The sequence below is a fragment of the Cariama cristata genome, unplaced genomic scaffold (genome assembly GCF_000690535.1).
Source record: "Cariama cristata isolate BGI_N322 unplaced genomic scaffold, ASM69053v1 scaffold337, whole genome shotgun sequence".
Taxonomy (NCBI): domain Eukaryota; kingdom Metazoa; phylum Chordata; class Aves; order Cariamiformes; family Cariamidae; genus Cariama; species Cariama cristata.
Window position 1 is genome coordinate 151,918 of NW_009626880.1, and position 21,356 is coordinate 173,273.

A 21,356-nucleotide genomic window follows, 5' to 3' on the forward strand; every position below is an offset into this window, starting at 1 on the left:
ATGAGTTAAGCCCAGCTATCACCTACAACTCAAAGATGCTTACCTTTAACCCTTTTCACTTAGTTTCAGAAGCTTTAGGTAGATACAAGGTGATCACAAAACTTGCGGAGGCAGCCTGGTGTTCTTAATCTCATGCATTAGTACTTAAAATTGTTCTGCAGTAACACAGTAGTTCCACAGATAAGTAACACTGGAGTAGCCACTTCAGTTGTGTTTTTCAGTGGACTTAATGCTAAAGTTTCATGTTAGGTTTTGTCAGAGCATTCCCTCTTCCTAGTAGGTATGAGTAAGACTCAAAGAACAAGCTCCAAGGCAATTCTCTTGTTTGTTAGTAAGTAGGCTTTCTATGTTAGTGCAATACTTGAGGAAACCTTTAATTCTGTGCTCTTTTGATTCTAAGGAAGTAGACTTTTAGTATTAATTTGATCTGTCCTCTAGTTCCACGGTATGGCACATTATCTGTTCTGTCATATTAAATACATTCATTAAGGTTATATAGCAAATGAGTGTTTTAGTGCTATTCCATGTCTTTGAAAAGGCATACCGATTAGAAATCTTTTCTTAAAGCAAAAACATTCACAGCTGAAAAATGCACTGAACACAACAGGGAAAAAAAAAATCACCATAATTGTATTCCATTAATCTTTCACTTTCTAATGTGTTTGAATAAAAACACCCTTAGGGAAACAGTTACACTTTATGGAGAACTAATGTGCAATCTTCATTCTCCTTGAAGAGATTGGACATAACGGGGTCATCTTTGGCCTGTACATTCTTCAAATAATAGTTTACTATCTTGCCATCAAGTTTGTACTGATGAGGGATGCTTTCATATGGTTTTAGATCGAGGTCCAGGACAGAAACAGAAAAGATGAATCTTGATTTGGATGTCAGTACCACAGGTCTTTGCTCAGAGCTGGAAAACAAAACCGTCACTTCTCACTTGTGTATCCCCAGTCCTCTGGCAAAAGTGACTCATGTTTATCTTAGACTTTCATGGGGGCCTAAGAAAATAAACTATAGCTCCAGCTTAACCAGTCTGAGAGTGAACTTGCTGGCACCTCTTCCAGTCCTTTTCCTTTCAGCTTAGGTCAAAACATTCCTCTCAATTAGTGTCTCTTTATATTTAGTAAAGCTAACCTGTTCCTAGATGGTTTGCAAACAAAGCAACAGCCTTATTAACTAACAGAAGCAGAAAGAATCACTGCAACTCCTGCTTAGGTTCAAGGTAATACAAATTTAGTATCAGAACTAGTGTCCAAGCATACTGAAGAATGGAGGACTTCTTAATTCAACCATTGCACAAGTCATCTCCACCATGAACATTTCATTCAAGAACTGCAGGGCAAATGCAGAAAACAATATTCTCTAAAGGTAACAAAGCTTTGGTAAAGCAAACTCCCCGACATAAGCGCAGACTATCATTGCTGACGCAAGTCACAATGGATAATATTGTGGCAAAGCCTCCTGCCTTACAGTGAAAGGTGTCACCTCTTGATTATTGCCTTGGTTTTATTCTAATTAGGCAGTTAAAGGCAACTTATCCTGAAAAATCTCTCATATGAGGACATCAAGGCATAAAAATTGTACCTAGTTAAAATCGTGTGCATCTACTATGAACAGTCAATTCAGATTCCAAGAAGGGAGTAAATATAAAACCTTAACCTTTTTTATCAACTTAAAACTCCAGAAACAGACGTTTGTCATAAATGTCTTAAATCAGAACTCTGCCTTGCTAATAATATGCTCACAGCCAACTTTTTGGACACCCCACTCCCCCCCACCCCAAAAAAACCCCACAACATTTTTTTAGTTACTTGAATTGACTGAACCATGCAAATGCATCTTCACTTTCTAAATAAGCAGTCACGTCTTACCATTCATCTTGTAGACAGGGTGAAAGGGCAATCATGATGGAGCAGTCTTTAGCAGTCATTGCTATTCTGTACTGCTGCACCTATACAATGTAAAAATAATATAAATTTTCTCCAATATTTGTATTTGCCTTTAGTAAAGCATACTGTTCTTTATGAAAGGCATTAGTACACTCAGTATACTAGTATGGTGGTACTTTAAGAGCTGGAAATTATCTCTGTAACAGATGGTTAGCAGGAGCAAGTCATTTTACAGCATCCTGTGTACTTTTCTTGAAGGCCAAAACAGCCCCAGTTCATGTAAGCAAGTGCTTCCTCAGTCTAGAAAGGAAATAACCAGCTTTATTTTTCTCTCAAAAACTGGTGCTAAACATGTTTGGTTTTAACTGCTCCTACTATAAAGATACACCCTGGCACAATTAAGAACTTCAATGGTACAGACCTCTGAGAAGGCACTGGTGCGAATACGCTATCCCTCCCTTTCAGCAAGGCAGGTGTTGATTGACATTGACAGACTAAGCTTCAACAACACGCACAGGAAGAGTACCTTTGTTAACGCGAATGCTACTGTCCCATCATCTTCAGTTGAAAGATCTAGCAGCTTCTCATAAAATGCTTCATTGTAAGGTCCATCTATCTGTAACGTACTTCTAAATAAATTTTAAGAGAGGATTTACAGACAACCAAGATGAATTACTGGTTTTCAGTGAGATCTTTCTTCTGCAGCCCAGACACTCAGATTAGAACAAACCAACAATAACACCAATAAACATGGCAACAGGTTAATACTCAGAGATCTAACACCATGACCAGTCCCTATTATTCTCATATTGCTCAAGATTTGCTGCTTCTACTTAGAATTTGGGTTGGTGTTTGTTTGTTTTAAAGATGAGTCACTCTTAATCCACTGCCACCTGTGTACCACAAGAACAGTATTTTTTGCAAAAATGAGTAAGTTTCAACATTTATAATAGGTTGCAGGAGCTCCCAGATGTCTTGCTGTATAACACTTATCTGACAAGGCCCAGCTCTGCCCCCAGCTCCATAACGTGTGCTGCCAAGGGGATGGTTTGTTCGGCCTCCTTCCTTCCCCTGTTAAATACCTGAACTCCTGCCAAAAAGCTGAACCCATAAAAGTGGGGTTTGCAGTGCACAAACACCCCACAGATGAAAGAATACCACTTCAAATTATTTGTTTACTGTATAAATATATAAGTGAGCCACACTGCAAGCAATTTAAGCAGAACGGAAGGCCAATCTGTTGCCCATCTGATAACCCTTCAGCTCCAAGAGGAGCCCCAAGAGCTGAAGCAGCACAGCAGCAACGCCTTACACGTGAAGCCAGAGCGCCCTCGTGTGAGCAACGGCACAATTACAGGCAAGTTACAGCCCGAGAACGCAAGAAGCATCCAAGTCAAGGTTTTTTAATAGCAATAATTATTACAACTAATAAGCTTTATTTGAGAAAAAAGGTAGCAGCTTGCAGTGCCCAGTATTTCTTCACCAAGAAAGGAATACCACGAGATAGAGATTCCTGTGCCTCAAGTACAATTTGATCACTTGTGATGTGGGTTACAGTCTGGCATTTGGAGCTATTCTCATCACACAGCAAAGGCAGGCTGGACAACAGCAGATGCACACTTCTGTAAGGCCCTGCAGGCACAGCCTGGATTGCTGCTGAATATCAAATTCAGGGGTTTAAAGGGCAGGTTGCAGGTAAGCCAATACAGACTTGAGAATGACGGTAAAAACATCCGTATTACTGCAGACATAGTCCTAGCTCCACAGGTACTGAAGGTAGGAGAAACTATTCATTTTACTGTATCTTTCCTCAAATATACAACCTCCGCTACTAAGGAAGAGGGCATTTTTCTCTCTTACCCTGTTGTGAACTTCCCATAATCAGTACTTAAAATTTCAGGCCGAAGTGACCGACATCAAAACTATTAACAGTAAAACTCATGTTTTATGTTATCTGGCATTTCAAGTTAGAAATTCAGGATACACAACACCACGAAGGAAGGTTGTATACAACAAAATAAGAGAGAACAAATGGTGTGTTTGCATACCTAGTTACTCAGAACTGGAAAGAAAAGCCATCAAGTCTTACCTCTCTTCAGGAAATTCCTCTAAGTACTGTTCAACTCTACTGTACAAAGGATAGAGTCCTTCAATATCCAGCATGTCGAGCATCTGAGCCTGAAGGGTTTTATAAAGGAGACAACCCCTCGGTAAGCCAGAGCTTTCCAATTTATGTTTACCTAGAAGAAAATGTATTTTCAAATCAGGCAGACACGAGTGTCATCTGTGCTTCATGTTGCCATTACATGTTGCTTGTTAGACCAATCATAGAGGGGGCACCCAAACCAAAATACTTCTGTTTCCAAACACTAATGTGCCCAGTGCATGTACTTACCTGCACATTTAAACAGCACCTATTTGGCTGCAGAATAAAACACCTGGTATACAACTCTACAAATTACTAAAAAACCAAAACACAAAACCCCAAACCAAAAAACACAAAACACAAACACACACTTCCATTGCAATCTATTTGTTTGACTCTACAAGAGAAATTTTTCGTATGAATTTGAAGCCACCACAAATTCCCTTTCAACAGTACGAACTGTTGGCAGAACGTAATTTAGCATTTCAGATATCAGGTCTTTTTAATGTAGCATAAACAGATTTGTATTTGCTGTCATTTCTGTAAGATAGCTCTTTCTCCACACAGTACAACAAAACCAGCCAGCAATGAAAAAGATCTTCCTCAAAAGCAGTTAAGAAATATGTTTGTGTAATTAGGATAACTAGCAACACCTTTAATAATTAGAGCTTTACAAAACTTATGCTCTGAGGAATTAACATGATTTACAGGTTTCCAACTCTCACTTCCCATTTCTTTTCCCTTCAGTATTCATACCTGTCTCTTTACCAGGAGTGGAATAGTAGAAGGGAAGTTAAAAAAAAAAAAAAAGTTACACACTAGCTAGCAAGGGCTGACAGGAGGAACAGGGAAAGGCAAGAAACAGAAGTCATGTAACAAACCAACAAAAGCAGCCAGATTTCATCACATGCAACATCAAAATTCTCCAGTCAATTGAAATACCTGTGATGGTTACCAGCTCAAAGTGGCATTTTCTTCCAGTTTCCCTTCTACCACCTTGTGAATTAATTTTTATCCCTGTCAGTAGGTACAGTGCTGAAGTGCTCACTACAAGATCATATTAGGGCAACGAAGGTGGTGAAGGGCCTGGAGCACAAGTCCGATGAGGAGCGGCTGAGGGAGCTGGGGTTGTTTAGTCTGGAGAAAAGGAGGCTGAGGGGAGACCTGATCACTCTCTACAACTACCTGAAAGGAGGCTGTAGTGAGGTGGGGGTCGGTCTCTTCTCCCAGTTAACAAGCAATAGGACAGGAAGGAAATGGCCTCAAGTTGCGCCAGGGGAGGTTTAGATTGGATATTAGGAAGAATCTCTTCACCAAAGGGTTGTCAAGCATTGGAACAGGCTGCCCAGGGAAGTGGTGGAGTGATCATCCCTGGAGGCATTTAAAAGGTGTGTAGATGTGGTGATTAGGGACATGGTTTAGTGGTGGGCTTGGCCATGCTAGGTTTATGGTTGGACTCAATCTTAAAGGTCCTTTCCAACCTAAACAAGTCTATGATCAAAAACAATTACTTAGCAGTTATGCAGCTCAGAACTAAATTTTAAAATGTCACTAAAACTCCACTGTTTCCATTCTCACATTGGTATTAAACAGCAAACACGAGGCAAAGATCTGAATCGTTACGTGGTAATAGTTAATTATTGACAGCTCACAAAATTATTTCTTACCATTTCTTACTAGCTCCTTATTAAAAGCACTTGCTTCACAGTAGCTTCTTCCTTGTGAAATGGGAATTGTCTTCATATCACCTGCCCTGCAGGCATCAGTACTACTTAGTAGCGTCATAGTTATAACATGGATTAGTTCTTTAACAACTGTCCTTGTACAGTGTGGTCCACTGACCAACCCATTGGAAGGAAAAAAGAAAGGTTTTAAGTGACGAGCAAGTTCGTTCCAATCAGAGACACAGTCCTGGTCATCTTTACAGCCATAAATTAGTTCCCCATTCTGCAAATAAAGAAGGGGGGGGGATTATTTAGGCACTTCATGAAATCCAGCTATTCATACTTAGTTAATCAAAGCATCAGATTTAAGACACATAGCACAGAAAAGTGTTATTAGTTTAACAGTCTGCATACAGACACACACATTTCCAATCTCTACACAAATTTGCCCTCAAGTTTAATCAGATACCACAGGTAACCACCTTGGAATCAGGGCCAAAAAGACCATTTAAATCAAGTGCTACTTTCCCAATTTAATCAACTGTAAGTAATCAGACCAACAGAAGTGAACTGATACTTAGCACATTTTCCTATCACTTCTTTCTGAATAATATCAATAGTGAAACAGCACCATGTGAAACAACCTCCTTTTAAAAGCCAAGCTAGAAAACTGAAGGCTATTAAAAGGGACAGAAAAGGTGTGATAGTTACCTGTACTAAAATAAAAAAAATAGGACAGTTCATACAAGTTTAAGTAATTCAAATAGTTGGTTTAATACTGGAAAGAAATTGTAAAGGATCTTATTTCCTAGAATTAATCTGAAAATCTGCATAAGCCATGTTACTGCTTTATATTTTTCCTACATTAATGCCATAGAAAAGATAACTTTTTACTTCCTCAGTGAGGCATGCTGTGCATTTGGTCTGCATGAATGCTGTAACAGTAATTTAAAAAAAATATTAGCAGCAACATGCAAAGTTCTCTATCTTCTTCCTCCTGAAGAAGCACATCAAGTTTTAAAACTTCGGTCATGTTTAAAAGTCCTTTTCTATTAGTTCTTCCTTGGCGGTTCTTTCAGACTAATTAGTTCTGGGAAATTATTAGTTACCTGTCCTAACTCAAAATCTAACTAAGAATTTTCCCATCTTCTTCTTTTGGTGGGGTCCAATAGCGATGGTGCTGATGAGGTAGGTTTGAAGTAGGATCTTGACTGTTCAGATGCTCAAGTCAAACTGTTTAAAAGCCAAGGAAAAAAAAGTAAGCAGAGAGATTTGTTTACCTTAAATATTTTCAAGTTGTTCTGTGCCTCCTGTAATAAGCTCTTCAAAGCAAAGTGCATTCTCTGTTTATTTCTAGGGGAAAAAAATAAACAAATAAATCCAAGAATGTTTTATCACAGCCTTCAGCTGTTTACCCCCACGCCTGGAGGGCTCTGTGGAATCAGAACTGGGCACCTGTGTGACCACACCCGTTAAGTGCCTTACTCACACTGAAGTCACTGCAAAGACAAAGTGACTATTTGCAATTAGAACTTCCAATCTGTGTAAACTAAACAGCTCTTCGATTTAATGTTACGTAGCAAAAGGCACTGGTACATTAATCAGCAACTCTGACTCCTGAAATAGGTGTAAAGAGGTATACAGCACCAGAAATATTCACTGTAAAAGTCAGACAAGCAGGCACTGGTCATACTACAGCGAAAGTCAAACTAAACTGAGAAAGAAATCTGTAACACAGATTTTTTTGGGGGGGCAAGAACACAGAATGAAGTTACACACTTCCTTACCCTGAGAAGAGATCCAATGGGCAATATTTACTTGGTCGCTTCCATTTTCCGTTCGCTACCTGTTGAAAACCCACACCACTGCTGTTAATCACTCTTTCTGGAATAACTACTCTCAGTTATTTTAATAGTCAGGTGTGTGGCACTAACATCCTTTCTTCAGGAGTCCCATGACATTTAAAACCCTTTGAATATAAAATTTGTGACTACTGTGGGTCTTCCTAGCATACTTAGCTCAAGTCACTCAAATTATATTCACAAATGGAAAGCATGGAGAAAGGTCACATTAAATTACAGTAAGGCACAGCTACACAATTTCAGACACACAATGGACATCAGTCAAACAAATTGTGTGTATGTTACAGGCTGTTATAAATTACAGAATGCCACCATGCATTTGGTGAGCGGTACTTGAAAGGAAATTTGACATCAGAGTTTACCCAATCAACAGCATTAATAGTCCTCAAAGACTAATGTTATATTTGTCTGCTTCCAGCTTCCCACAGAACTCGTTCCACCTCTCACTGAACAGATTCACACCCAGCAACTCAGATGTGTACCCATCTACTATCTTTAGTTATATTAGAGATTTAATCAAGTTTGAACAGGAAAGCAAGACTGGAATAACAAATAAAGCACAATATGGTCAAAGGAAAGCACGATGACTTAAAAAATTACCTTTAGATGCTGATGCATACAATAACGACACACCTTGTGCTTTATCTCCTGTGAAACATGGCTGGAGAAAGGAATGAAGCCACACTTTGGCTAAAACAAACAAACAAAGATTATAAATATAAATGTATTTATTTATAGAAATATAAGGGCACACAATATGCATATCTTTCCAATTAAAGGAAAATAAAAAAAAATTTTAAAACCCACCAGTCAACACCCAACACTTAAAAGCTGTATATTATTCCCAATTATTTTAGAGTCGTCACTTGATAAGGATATACAAAACTGCTGTGGCCTACAAAAAAGCCTAGCAATACCTGGCAATTTCCCAAGTTTCGAAGGATCGGGAATTGGAAAAGGGAGGGGATATTTCATCCTATGGGTCACAGTGAAAGTGGTGAGCTCTACCTTATCCCACTGCTGCATTCCTTTGAAACTGCTCTGGTCAGTATGTACTTAAAAAATGCAAACAAACCCCCAGAAGGATCTTCTACTATTCCATACCTTAATCTCTATGCAGAGGATTGGCCGGTGTTCCACAAAACGATAGGTCTGCAGCCTGGTAAGATTAGGAAGGCACATTGCGTAACCACTAAGAGTGTCCATATCTTTATCACAGCGAGACTCTGCAAAACAAAAGAAAAAAAAAAAGACCCAACACAAACAATAAAATTGGGTGTGTGGATGTTTATTTTACTCTGTAGTTATCTTTGTTCACCAGGTGGGGGGATGGGAACAAACTTAGAAAGACAGGTCACAGTTTATCAGGCTTTAGCCAATTACACACTTGCATAAATTTGCCCTCCCTGTTACCAGCACCCGTTTTCAGTTTCCTCAAACTTGTCACAGGCACAGAGAGCGCCTCAAGAGCCGCTTTTAATGGCCACCTCCCAGCTCATCCCAAGACAGACATCAGTGCGAGGTCTGAAACAGCAAGGGAGTGCACTCAATTGGCCAGCAACAGGTAGAGAGACTTATTACCGCATTCAAAGATGTGATCTCATGTTTGCGTATTAAAACTGCATGAACTACCATCCCTCAGTCTAGTCAAGAGGAATCTGTGAAAACTGGCAGGAATATCATAAACTGTTCAGAAGTTCAGGAGAAAGTGTAAATCTAAACAGAACCTGCAAGTGGCTTCGCTCAGCTCCTTAGTCTGTATGTAGTCTCTTCCTAGCCATTCCAAGGTTTACATCAAAATAATAAATAAGTGAAAAGGAACACAGAAGGAACAAAGTTAGCTTCCTCCTCCTCACAAGCTCACAACTTAGAACAAGAATTTCCTCTGCTAAAACCACCCTTTAGCATTTTTTAATGTAGTCCAGATTAACAATCCTGAGAAGAAACAAAGTAGCAAAATGGTTTCAGACTAAGATTAAGAGGCATTATGTAGATAAAACCTCTAAATAACCTCCCTCCATATGCATCCTTTGGGACATAGAAAGGTCTACGAGATTTTAAGTCAAATCTAACAAGAACATACACTCCTGGATTTTCAAATATCTAAACTGTGTTACTAAACAGACACACAGAATACATGTGTTCTGTTATAGTTACCATTGTTAAGAAAAATGTCCATTCTGAAAAATACATTACAAAAAAAAATATCTCAAACTGAAGCCTCATGAGGCATCAGCCTGCAATTACATGCTGTACTTCGCTAGGATGAGCAAGAAGAAACCTTCTTTCTCCAACAAAATGCTGGTGTTTTCTTTTTCTAAACTTAAGTAAGAGTACATCCATATTCAGCTGAAAGCTACTTGCCAAATCAGACCGACCCAGAAATCTAAAGTATTAGAGAAGTTCCTTCATAAGTTAGACAGGCTTATGTGAAAGGTAACATTTAAAGGAAGTTCTTTCCTCAAGATTTTAAAAAAAATTCCTGTTAAAAACACAGAGTGAGATTTGCTGTTGTAAAGCAGTTGGATAGCTCCTTACAAACACATTTCTTCCTCTAAAGAAATCCCCAGGAGCTGCGGACACACAAAATTTAACTTTAAGAAATAAAACTAAATTCTATCATTCACTTCTACCACAGTATCATTGATTTTGTAACTTTTATTAGACACTATTTACTTTCCTTGCTGGTTTCTGGCACCATGGAACTGTTTCTCAAAAAGGCGAGGACAAGTCAGCAATAGAGAGTGTCCTGTGCTCACTATATGTAAGTTAATTCAATTTTTTCCTGGATCAAAGGCATCAAAGTACTGGCTACAGTACTTTGATTTAATACCACATTTTTCTTCAAGGAACTTTGCTAAAGCAGGAGTTTCTGGCTGTTCTCAAGAATGTTTGAGAACATAAGATGAAGACACCAGGAGGGATATCTTCTCTTTGTCCATTTTAGAGCTTACACCTCACTGTACTTCTAGCTATGATAAATAATATTGTAGTCTTGCTTAAGTCATAGTAGACAGGCGGTTGGAAAGAATGGAAGTTTCCAGGTACCCAAGTATGGGGACGGAGACAGGGTTACATTGCTTTGGCTGGCACCACTTATCTTAGCCATGATTAGCCTCTTCCCAGATGTCACATTCCCACCCTTATATGAAACAGAGGATTAACTGCCAACTTGGGTTTGCAATGTAGCTGAAACAATAGAGCACAAGCACTGGAATAAGAAGTTTAACTGAGAGGAAGACTTTGAGCCTTCACACCACGACCTCCAAAGAAGACCCCTAGAGAACAGTGCGCAGATGCAAGTGGGAGGGAATAGATGTAAATAACTTCAGGGAAATCATTTAAATATGTGTAAGACTTCTGGGAAATGACGTGAATATGAATGACTCTCCTAAATAAATTTGTGGAAGTTAGACTACCCAGTGTGCATGCAGGAGGATCACGGGGGTGATCTCCCGTGCACCCAGCACTGAAATAAACCTTTGCTTCACAGACTTTGTCCTCTCTTAAAAACTACATAGGCGAATGTTTCTCACATAGCCGTACATGAAGAACGATGCACCCAAGTGTTGCTGACTAAGAATGACGACACCAAATTCAGTAGCGCTTCATTTCACACTGAATGCGTCAGAGATTGCCAAACTTCGAGTCTTGCAGCATGTTCCAAGAGGTTTCACAAGGTTAGTGCACCCTTACCTCTCACACTTGTCCCCTTCAATCCCCACCCTGTCCAAGGGTACTAGAAAAACATACTGCACCCCTGGATAGGGACCCCAGAGCACCATCTAAGAGTTGGGAGAAATCAAGCACAGCCCCATATCCCAGAGATGCTCATTAAACTTTCAAGGCAGCACAGCCTGTAACACTGCAAGCCCTTGCAATGAGATGTGCCCAGCTATCAGGAGAGAGACACGAAAAGCTGGAACGTTAAGTCGCACACTGCTCGGGTGCTATGACTCGTAAGATGCAAGATGCTTAGCCCTGAGTGAAATACTAACATTGAAAACAAAGACAATTTAGTGTGGTGTGTCTGAAAATATCTTCCTTCCAAAGCTCTGCTGCACTGACCAAGAAAAGAAACTGATGGAATTGAAACAATTATTTCAGGACACATCTTCCACCTCCCTCACTGACCTTTGAAAAGGACTTCACAGAAAGGTGAAAGCTTGTTCAAGAATTAACAAACACAGGCTTACAGAGGATCCCTTCCCCCAATTTGATGAAACTTTTAAGTTTAGAACACACCCATAACACATTTTCAACTTGTCATTGTCTAAATATTTTAAAAAGTTTCCTCATATTCTGAGGTATGATGCTTTTTTACTTTGTAATAAAGCAAAATGCTTTACAGCTTGAGGAAGGCCCCCTTTTTAACGCTATCCCTGGCACTTACCTGGCCTCTCTGGCTGAATTTTTAAACAGAGCTGTCTTACGAAGTCTAAAGGCAGTTGAATAATTTCCTGTTTTAAAAAAAAAAAGGAAAAAAGAAAACATACATTTCAACACAAAAATTAATATCCCGTTTAGGGGTCTTAAAAGGAAATACCAAAGTTCAGTGGGTGTTAACAACAGTATACCAAACTATACAATCAGCAGCTTCTCCCTCTGATTAACCATCTATATGAAGACCTGTACCTGCAATCACATGCAATACTTACTCCACTATGAAAACCAAGAACTAATTTAAATAAATGCATGAGAAAGAACATTTTCAGTGAAAGTTTAATGTGTATGAAGAAACCTGCACAACTTCATCTTTCACAAATGAAAAAGCCCCATTTCATCCTGTCCCATGTCCCGCATCCCACCCTTTACACACAGAATTGTGTAACTCAAGTTCCAGAAGTTGTAACTTTTCCACTCAGGTATCTGATGTTCAGTTAACTAGATCTGGCCGCCCTGAAGAACTGAGCGAGTGGCAAGGAAAAAGGTTACCTCTGACTGCACAGAAACCTAGTCAATTTACATGAACCAGGTTTTTCCCATTGTTTTGCAGTTAGTCTAAAAATCCCTCTCTCGCACACCTCTCACCTTATGCAGGGCAAAGCAATGACCGCTTTTTTCATTAGTAGCTTGAAATAGCTCAAACCACAGAGCACAATCCAATTGCCTCATCAGTGCAGAGCAGGATCTTTGTTCTGATCCAAATGCTTCTTTCGTGTGTGTGTGTGTATCTTGCTTGGGAATATCTGCAACTCCTGTTAATTCCTTTTACTGGCATTCAGCTTTCCCCAGAACACTTCAGTGTTTACAATGCATAAGCTATTTATTAAGAATAAAACATTTACCCCATGGTGAACATAGTTCTCCCCAAAGAACTGCTTCATGACATGTTTTCCAAAGTCTACGATGTTTTGCAGATGGTGTAGTATTTCCTCTGAAGTCTGGAAGGCAAAAACATGGTAATTTAACTACGAAATAATGATAAACAACACTCAAGAATACATACATATACTAGTCAATGACTTAGAGTAGCTTAATTGCTCTATTGAGTTTGGTATGTCAGTGCACATTGAAATTAAACAGACACATGAAATGTGTGCTACGTTTGTTTCCCTACTGAGAGGCTGTGATGACCAGGAAAATGGTCAGAAAAGATGATTCTACTTCTTAAGTTTCAGAGGAAAAAGGACAGAGAAAATTAAAAAGGTGGAAGTGGGGGAGATTACTCAAAATCTGCTCTGCCTCGGATTCTTAAGAGTTCAAAGGACTATAATAGGCAAGAGAGATCCACAGCATGCCTTCTTACCAACAGGTGATGTGCAGGAGAGGCTTTGAGTGTTACAAAATACATCACCTGGAGATTTGGAAAAGAATGGCTGCAAAGAGTGAGCCACATCACAAACCTCTGCATGAATGGATACAAAATTTGCTATCTGTCCTGAGTCCTGCCTCAGACAATGAAAAATCTTACTGTAATGTCATCTTCCGTTAATTTTATGTTATGTATCTATAAGGAAACACCAACGTTCCTCCTCAAGACAAAATGCCAAGCTAGATAAAAACAAAGCTAAATGAGTACTGGAAGCAGGACAGTGACGTAAGCACAGTCAGACTTTTGACAGACTTCTGCTCCTTATAGAGGTAGCAGAGAACCTTTACAACAGTATGATCCCATTCCCAGCATTCCAGCATACTCTGGTTCTCTGTATAGTATTTTATTGCTACGACAATCTCCAAGCTCCAGTGTCCTTTTGTAACACAAAGCTTTTCTGGAAAAACACTACTTTGCCTACCACTGTATACTATAAAGCACTGAACCACATAGTTTTACTCTTGGGATTAAGTAACAGTGGAGGAAGAGAAAGTGCAACACTCATGTCCAAGTTAGAAAATCAGAGAAAAAAATAACACAAGCAGGAGAGAGGGAAAAAAACCCAACCAAACAACAACAAACAGAGTAGAGTAAGAAAAAAAAAATAAGTCAGGCACTGGAACAGGCTGCCCAGGGAGGTGGTGGAGTCACCATCCCTGAAGGCATTTGAAAGATGTGTAGATGTGGTGCATAGGGACATGGTTTAGTGGTGGACTTGGCCATGCTAGGTTTATGGTTGGACTCGATGATCTTAAAGGTCCTTTCCAACCTAAACAATTCTATGATTCTATGAAAATGCTAGAAGGACAACACTTGCATAACGACAAAGTCTACAGAAAGGAGGAAAGACTACATCCAACAAGAATTAAAAATGTTTATAGATAAAACGAGATTGTCACTAACCAGGCAATTTTATTAACTTTGTTTTATAATACCATCACAATAGGTAGAGGTTTTTTCCCACCAGAAGGGTTTGTTACCTAACAAACTTACACCAGTTGCGTAGGACTAAGAAAGATTAGTTTGTTACTGTAACACAGGTCTGCTAAGACTACATACCAAGTTCAATATTCTTCCTCTAGCAGGATTCATTTTCCAGACTGACACAGCAATACACAATACTGCAATATGCAATAATGCTTTACAGAAAGAAAAGTTACTACAGTAATATACACTACCACACACTTACTTCAGGAACATGCCGTAGTACATACTGTCACTTCAGTATGCAAAGGACTATCCAAAAACCCCAATCCTTTGCAGCAAGTAGGAAAGCCATAGTTTTTTCCAAAGCACTTACACAGCACTTCCATCATTCTATAAAGGCCAGGACAGCGCTTATTATTTAAAATGCTTGGCATATCGTATGTGGAGTTGTTTCTCGGAACAGCTCTCCCTGAATCCTTTTAAGAGAGCCAAAATAAGCTTGGAGTCTCTTCACAACAGGCAATCTTCCACTGCCTGAGTCTTAGGACAAAACACATACTATGATGCCTGAATAACTTTCTCAATTGCAGTCATCGAGTCTGAAGAAGGGTATTTAAGAAAAAAATAATTAATAGGCAACAAGATGCGTGAGCAGGCCACTCAGACAGGTATGCAAAAGGACGTTTTACAGCAGCGTTGCTCAATCTGCACTTCCTAGGAAGGCCAGTGCTCCCACCACTAGCGCTGAACACCCCAGGGTCCATCAGAGGGGACTGCCGACAGCCCGAGCTCCTTCACCTCTCTGGTCCAGAGGGCAGACGAGACCACCGTTGGGGAAATCCCGGCTCCCCACCCTTTGCTCTCACCCTGAGCAGACTGCAAACACACTGTATCCATCTTTCCTCACCTTTCATTTCTTCCAGGCTGGGGAAGAAGAACTTGCTTTGCAGAGGGGAAACTCCTCGACAATTTAAAATAGTTACAGTATCTTCCTCACCCCATGAAGGGGGAAATGGCAATTCTGAGCAGATACTATAGCAAACACTTCAATTTATATACAGATTTCTGCCCTTTTAATGACAACGTAACCCTTTCTTTAACTTATACAAATTCTGAAAGGTGAGAAGGAACATTACATGATCTCATAACATAACAGAAATCTCAGTTAATTCCTACTTACAGATTATTCTGACCTGGTTTGCTGATGTACAACAGTACCCACAGCCTTTTTGTTTTGTTTTTGGCCTTTTTTTTAACACATATGTATGTGTATGTACACACACACATATTGGGAAACAAGCATTTCAGAAAATCAGGACATCCACTGCTACTACTACTACAAGGAAAGACTCACCAGTTAAAAAGATCAGTACAACTTTAAAATTACAAATCAAGTTTATGATACCTGCCCACCTCCTTTTAAGAGCAAGTATATTTGATATACTCTAAACAAAAAACAAAAAACAACTAACAGGCCACTGAAGCATCACCTTTCAACATTAAAAAACTTAAGATGAAAAGCTTTGAAGGCCCTGTCATTACTGCCAACTTATTTCGCAAAACACTAGAACTCAAAGAGGTTCTGTACAATAAAAAGGCAAAAAATTCATTCATGCAGAAGACTGATATACTAAAATTAGCGATATGCAATTAAAATCATTCCACAAGTCCTGACACTTGACTTTCTACTCAAAAAATGCAAGCCCCAGAGTTACATTATTGAGTATTTTTCATTAAAACACTGAACTGTAACAATAAGATCACAATTTGCAGTAATACCACCTTGTTTAGCTATGAGATTATCTAATCCCAAATTCATAACGAAACAGTATAAATACAAAGAAGTGTCCAGACTTCTTTACCTTTTCTAAAGGAGTTAAGCAGAGGAGACTGAGATGCGTTTGTCCACATCTGAATTTCAGTATGTGTCTTACTAGAACTATTTTTCTTCAACTGCTTCTTTCAGAGTTTTTTATATTGGATGAGTTACAATGTCATGCACAGATATGTAACAGTTTATATCCTAACTCCTCTTGCACTAGTCAGGAATACAGATCACACCTAAAAAACATTTTCTCCTCTGCAGCTGTCATGTTGCTAACATCCAAGTTTGTCCCAAGACTCATTCTCCAAGGACTTGTTTACAGATCTGAAGATAAAATATTTAGTCTTCTGTTCTGTGCCAAGAAAAACTAATCTTAAAAAAAAACCAAACCAAACAATCAATCACCAGAATAATTCAATATATTCAAATTACATCATCTTCTATCTAGAGGGCAAAGCCAAAAGGAATTGCGTATCACCAAGTCCACACAATCACAACAGGGACATGGTTTAGTGATGGACTTGGCAGTGCTAGGTTAATGGTTGGACTCGATGATCTTAGAGGTCTCTTCCAACACAAACGATTCCGTGATTCTAGAATACAAGGCAAATGTGGAATGCTGGAGCTGGCCACAAACCCACTCTCCTCAAAATGTAACACTTCTACATCTAACAGAGGAGTTTGCTCTGGTAGCATGCATTTATCAATCCGGAGCGTGAACTCAGAAAGATACCATTTAAAATGCTTTCAGAGGCGTGCTCTGCCTCTGCCTTCTTGCTGTTATAATAGTAAGAAGAGAAGCATGTCTGTCTGAGGCAACTCTGAATGCAAGTTTTGCTAACCGTTTCTAAAAAGCAAACTCCTGCTGCTTCATCAGCTACAGCCCACAGGAATACCTACTGCGATCTATCTCTATGCTTGGTAGGATTCTGAGCAATTTTACTAATATGATTATGCAGGGAAAAAAACATTCAAGAACTCCAGCAGCGTTCAAATACTAACAGAACACCATGCCTAGGAGATTTTTTTCCTTGTGTTTTGTTATCTCAATCCAAAAAACTACACGTATGCCAAAGCAGTCCACAGAAGTATTATCAACTTCAACACTGTGGTGGGTAACTGTGAAAAGTCACTTCCTGGCTTCCTTTGGGACTTCATCATACTTTGTCAATTTTTTTAAAATAATTACTATGCAACAATCTCTTTGGACTTTTTAAAAAAAAGAAAAAAAGGAAAAAACTGATACTCAGTGTTTTGGTTTCTTAAATAAGTGGCAATAGACTGACTTTTTACTTAAACTTGTGGTCTAATTCTCCCCTGCTATATTAAAAATTGAGATAACCACTGTTTTCCTTTCTTCCAATCTACTGGGTTCTTCCCTGTTCTCGTAAAAACTCTAAACATTATTATCTTGGACTACTACAGAAATACAGAATACATTTTTGAAATCCTGCCACTATAAGCAGATCAAAAAAACCTTACCTGAATCACACTTTAGTTTTACCAGACTTTTTTTTTTTCCCAAGTAAAATAGTAACAGAAAGGCCATCAACTAACTCATACATACACTGTCTTCATGGGTTTTACCTTCCTCTGCCTTCCTCTGATCTACTTTGGAAACTTCTCTTTTGCCTCTTGTTAAACTCAATGCATCTCACATTCATCTTCCTGATTTAAAGCAAAATGCCCTTCCTACACATTTACTTAACATTCACCCTTGTTTCTTTTTTCCTAAAATTAAGCACTCGCCCCTAGCCCAGATCTCAGTTCAGCCATAATGCTTTTTGTAGTTCTTTCTCAGCAGAACAGTCTGCCACTGAACAAAAAAGCCGCTGTGCTGTAACTCAAGCCATTCCCTGTTATCCCTCAGGTAACACACCCTAAAGACTACTCATCAGGTTGAAGAAATGGCAGAATTTGAACGTCCTGCCTCTTGGGCTCTCTTTTTTTTTTTTCCCCTCTCCTTTGGAGCACTGTGTTGACACTTTTACCCTCCACCTTTGATTCTTGATCATTTTTTATCCCTGTTAAAAAAAACGTAAGGTAACTTGCTTCAGTTCCTTCTCGAGCAGAAAAACCTTCTGCCACAGTCCAAGAACCTGGTAAGACTCTATCCTGCCATGTTCTTTTTGCAATAGACAGGTCACTAAAATCACTTACAAAAGTTATTCTGTGAATATTTCGTATCTTTGTCCAAATTCCATGTTTTTTTAGCTCCTGAATAGGTAGTCAACAGCAGATGTTTATCACAATACGGGTCTTGTGCTATTCCTGTTCTGTCCCACCTAGGAACAGTCAGTAAAACTGTCATTTCTTCCTCAGCACCAGTGCACTCTCGTATGTTGATACGCAACATTAACACTTGCTTTGTTGCCACAGCTATCCTTACAGAAAGCCATACCTTCTACACATTGCAGTCTTACAATCTGTCCAGCACAAAGGTCTTGGTATCAGCAGTCACATAATCGCAGTTATGTAAGAGGACCTCAAATTTCCTCCTTTTGCCAAAACTCCTGAAACAAAGGCGCATTTCAAAACATCCCCTTATTCTTCCTCCTATCAGTCACAGTTCTTTCACAGGTTTCCTGTTTCTCCTCAGACTGGTTATCAGCTTACCTGGGGGCTTTTATCAACGGCACATGTTGAATCTTACCTTATTCTGGTTTGGGGGGGACTTCAAAAACCGCAGCACCACACAGCGCTAAAGAAAGATAGGAAAGAATATGGTTTCATTAGCATTTAAGTATGTAATAACTTCTGAAGAGCACAATTGTCTGATTCCCCAATGAGACAACTCCCCAAAGAAAAGCAAAATATGCATTTTAGATGGTTACTTCACTCAGCTTGAAATCAAATACAACGTCTGTTCCCAGATTTGCCATCACTTTAACAAGGCAGCCACTCTGCACTCCCAGTCACCAAGTGTAACGCAGAACACTCCCTTAGCTTACAGCACTGCTCTGAAAATCTGGTAAAATACAGTATCAAACAAACAGAAAAATACCCTATCATTTTTGTGCCAAAGGTCTTTGGGAAAAAAAATGCAAGACCCACTTAGAAATCATCTGCTTACGACATCAGCACCGCATTACAAAATACTAAGGAGACACTTATCAGTTACCAGCAGCAGCTACACAGCTCTACTTATAAACAGTATAACCCACTACTTCTAAACTTCCAAAAAGTAAACATATAACAAGGGGACAAATGTAGCAGGTTTCCAAATATTTTACCTTAAAAACTAAAAACAAACAAACAAAACCCAAACAATAACAACAACAAAAATCACTCCTTTTTGTCATTTTTACAATTTGTATAAAATTTTGTAACTATTCAGAAACCTTAATATTTTCAATGTACACAAATTCTAAAAGCATCCTCAGTCTTTATTTTTAAGAGTTCAGATAAAACTATTTTGTAGATGTCCTAAATAAATTATGCCTTTCTCCTTAAGCCTACTAAGAGTGTCTTCCATCACACCTGAAGTATCTTTCTCTCAAGAAAATCTTTCTGAAATTAACCATTACACTTGGTAAATAGACTGTTTATACTAAAATCAAATTTTGACATGTATTAAGGAACCTGCAGCCTTACTAGGCAAAGCAACACATAGCCCTGCTTCAGATTAGTCAGTCTAAATATCCGATCCTCAAGATATTTACTCCCACTGATGTACTTCAGCCTATTCAGGTAAGATGTGGACAAAAACAACTGGACACCACAGCAGGTAGAGATGAACAGCTGTTTTCCAGAGTTACCCCTTAGTCACTCAGCGTCTCCATTTGGACCTTTCCTAGAATGTAATCTTTTTTGGTGTGTCTATTTAAAGCACTACTAGAAGAGTACTAACACTCAGATTCCCTGACAAAGATAATGCAGACAAAAATGTCATAGTTACACTTCAGGTTTATGGAATCCAAGCTTTTTCCCTACCAAATGATTTGCCATTAAAAAAATCTCCCATAGCATGACAGCACCAGATATACTCCATATTTCAGAGATGAAAGCTGTCTCTGGACAGTGCTAAGTGGGAGAGAGCTGCAGTTACCTTTAATTACTAATATGCAGAGAAACAGCAGGAGAAGAAAAGCAAACCAGATGACAATGTGTAATCCAAAATACTAACAAAACAAGATCCGGATTCAGACATTGCTAGTGAAACCCGGAAACGGCCCCTCCGATCTCTAAAATGTCTCAAGCCAGCATAAATCTCATAGTTCACCTACATCTGGAAAACACTCTCAGGTAAAAGGATACTTTGCTGAATTTTGATTCAAGATCCTGCAAGATCTAAACAGCATGAGTGTCATGACAACAAACTAGATCAATTGAACACTAATTATCATCACCTGGATTTGACAAGATTGCTGGGTTACACTTACTCTTTCTCCCATTATGACCCATACATGGGTAACAGAGCTCAGGTCTGATGAGCCTGTATGCTCTGTGTATGGAGCATGTTATTTTTACAGTGTTTCAATTCTTTGGATCACCCGCTTTAAATATTCATAAGCAAGTGGATCAGTGATGGAGTGATCTGATCATCACTTCTAATCAATTCAGAAACTTGATTCTGTAGTATTTCAAGGGTGCTGTAGATATTTATCCATTAATCAGTTCCCAGCCAACAAGATTCTAACCACCCCTCTGGAAAATCCACATGCTCTCACAGGACTCACTACAGTATTTGTTCATTACCAAATAATTTCTGAAGAGGCACACTAGGATAAAATGACCAACTATATATGGCAAAAGAAGCACACACTGCTTGTCTAAAGATGTCAAAAGGAAACAGAGCAAAGTTCAAACCAAACTCTTCAGTCACAGATGCACTTCAACCAGTCGGCCCGCACTGTACCTTAGTAAGGCTATCACATAATCGAGGCCCAAAAAGAAAAAAAAAAAACCAAACCCACAACATAACACCAAAAACCGCACTTTTTTCTTTTTTTTTTTTTGGGGTGTGTGTGTGTGTGTTTTCAGCTAGATACAACCCTTTGTGCAATTCAATACACAGTTACACAAATACACGACCACAGTATAAAGATTAGCCCATCAGACGTCAAAGATGCCAACTGCTTCAAAATTATTACCACTGAAAATATTGGCCCGTTTTTCATGCCATTGCATTACTGATTCACTTGACTGATTCTTTACTTGGAAATATTGTGGATGGTTGCTACCATGAGTTTTTTTGTCAGGTATCTTAAATGCCTTAGATT

At 39.0% G+C, this 21,356-nt stretch overlaps 1 protein-coding gene across 1 annotated transcript; it reads right to left on the reverse strand.

Annotated features, from left to right (window-relative positions):
• On the reverse strand, positions 1–20,528 carry IPPK (inositol 1,3,4,5,6-pentakisphosphate 2-kinase). Its single transcript, XM_009704201.1, has 13 exons — positions 20,517–20,528; positions 18,788–18,835; positions 12,856–12,951; positions 11,961–12,027; positions 8,672–8,793; positions 8,168–8,257; positions 7,493–7,551; positions 6,986–7,058; positions 5,709–5,988; positions 3,985–4,135; positions 2,422–2,524; positions 1,878–1,957; positions 1–916 (listed from the first exon to the last, which is right to left on the reverse strand). The coding sequence occupies exons 1-13, from the start codon at positions 20,526–20,528 to the stop codon at positions 691–693; spliced, it is 1,407 nt and encodes a 468-aa protein (XP_009702503.1). The 3' UTR covers positions 1–690.
• Positions 20,529–21,356: the final 828 nt, after the last annotated feature.

Excerpts from the sequence above, each read along its gene's own strand:
- IPPK (XM_009704201.1), bottom strand. Across the intron at positions 12,952-18,787 it reads CCCCCCCAAACCAGAATAAG|ACTTCAGAGGAAATACTACA; the intron begins GTAAGATTCAAC and ends TTTGCCTTCCAG. Across the intron at positions 7,059-7,492 it reads CCATTGGATCTCTTCTCAGG|AAATAAACAGAGAATGCACT; the intron begins GTAAGGAAGTGT and ends TTTTTCCCCTAG.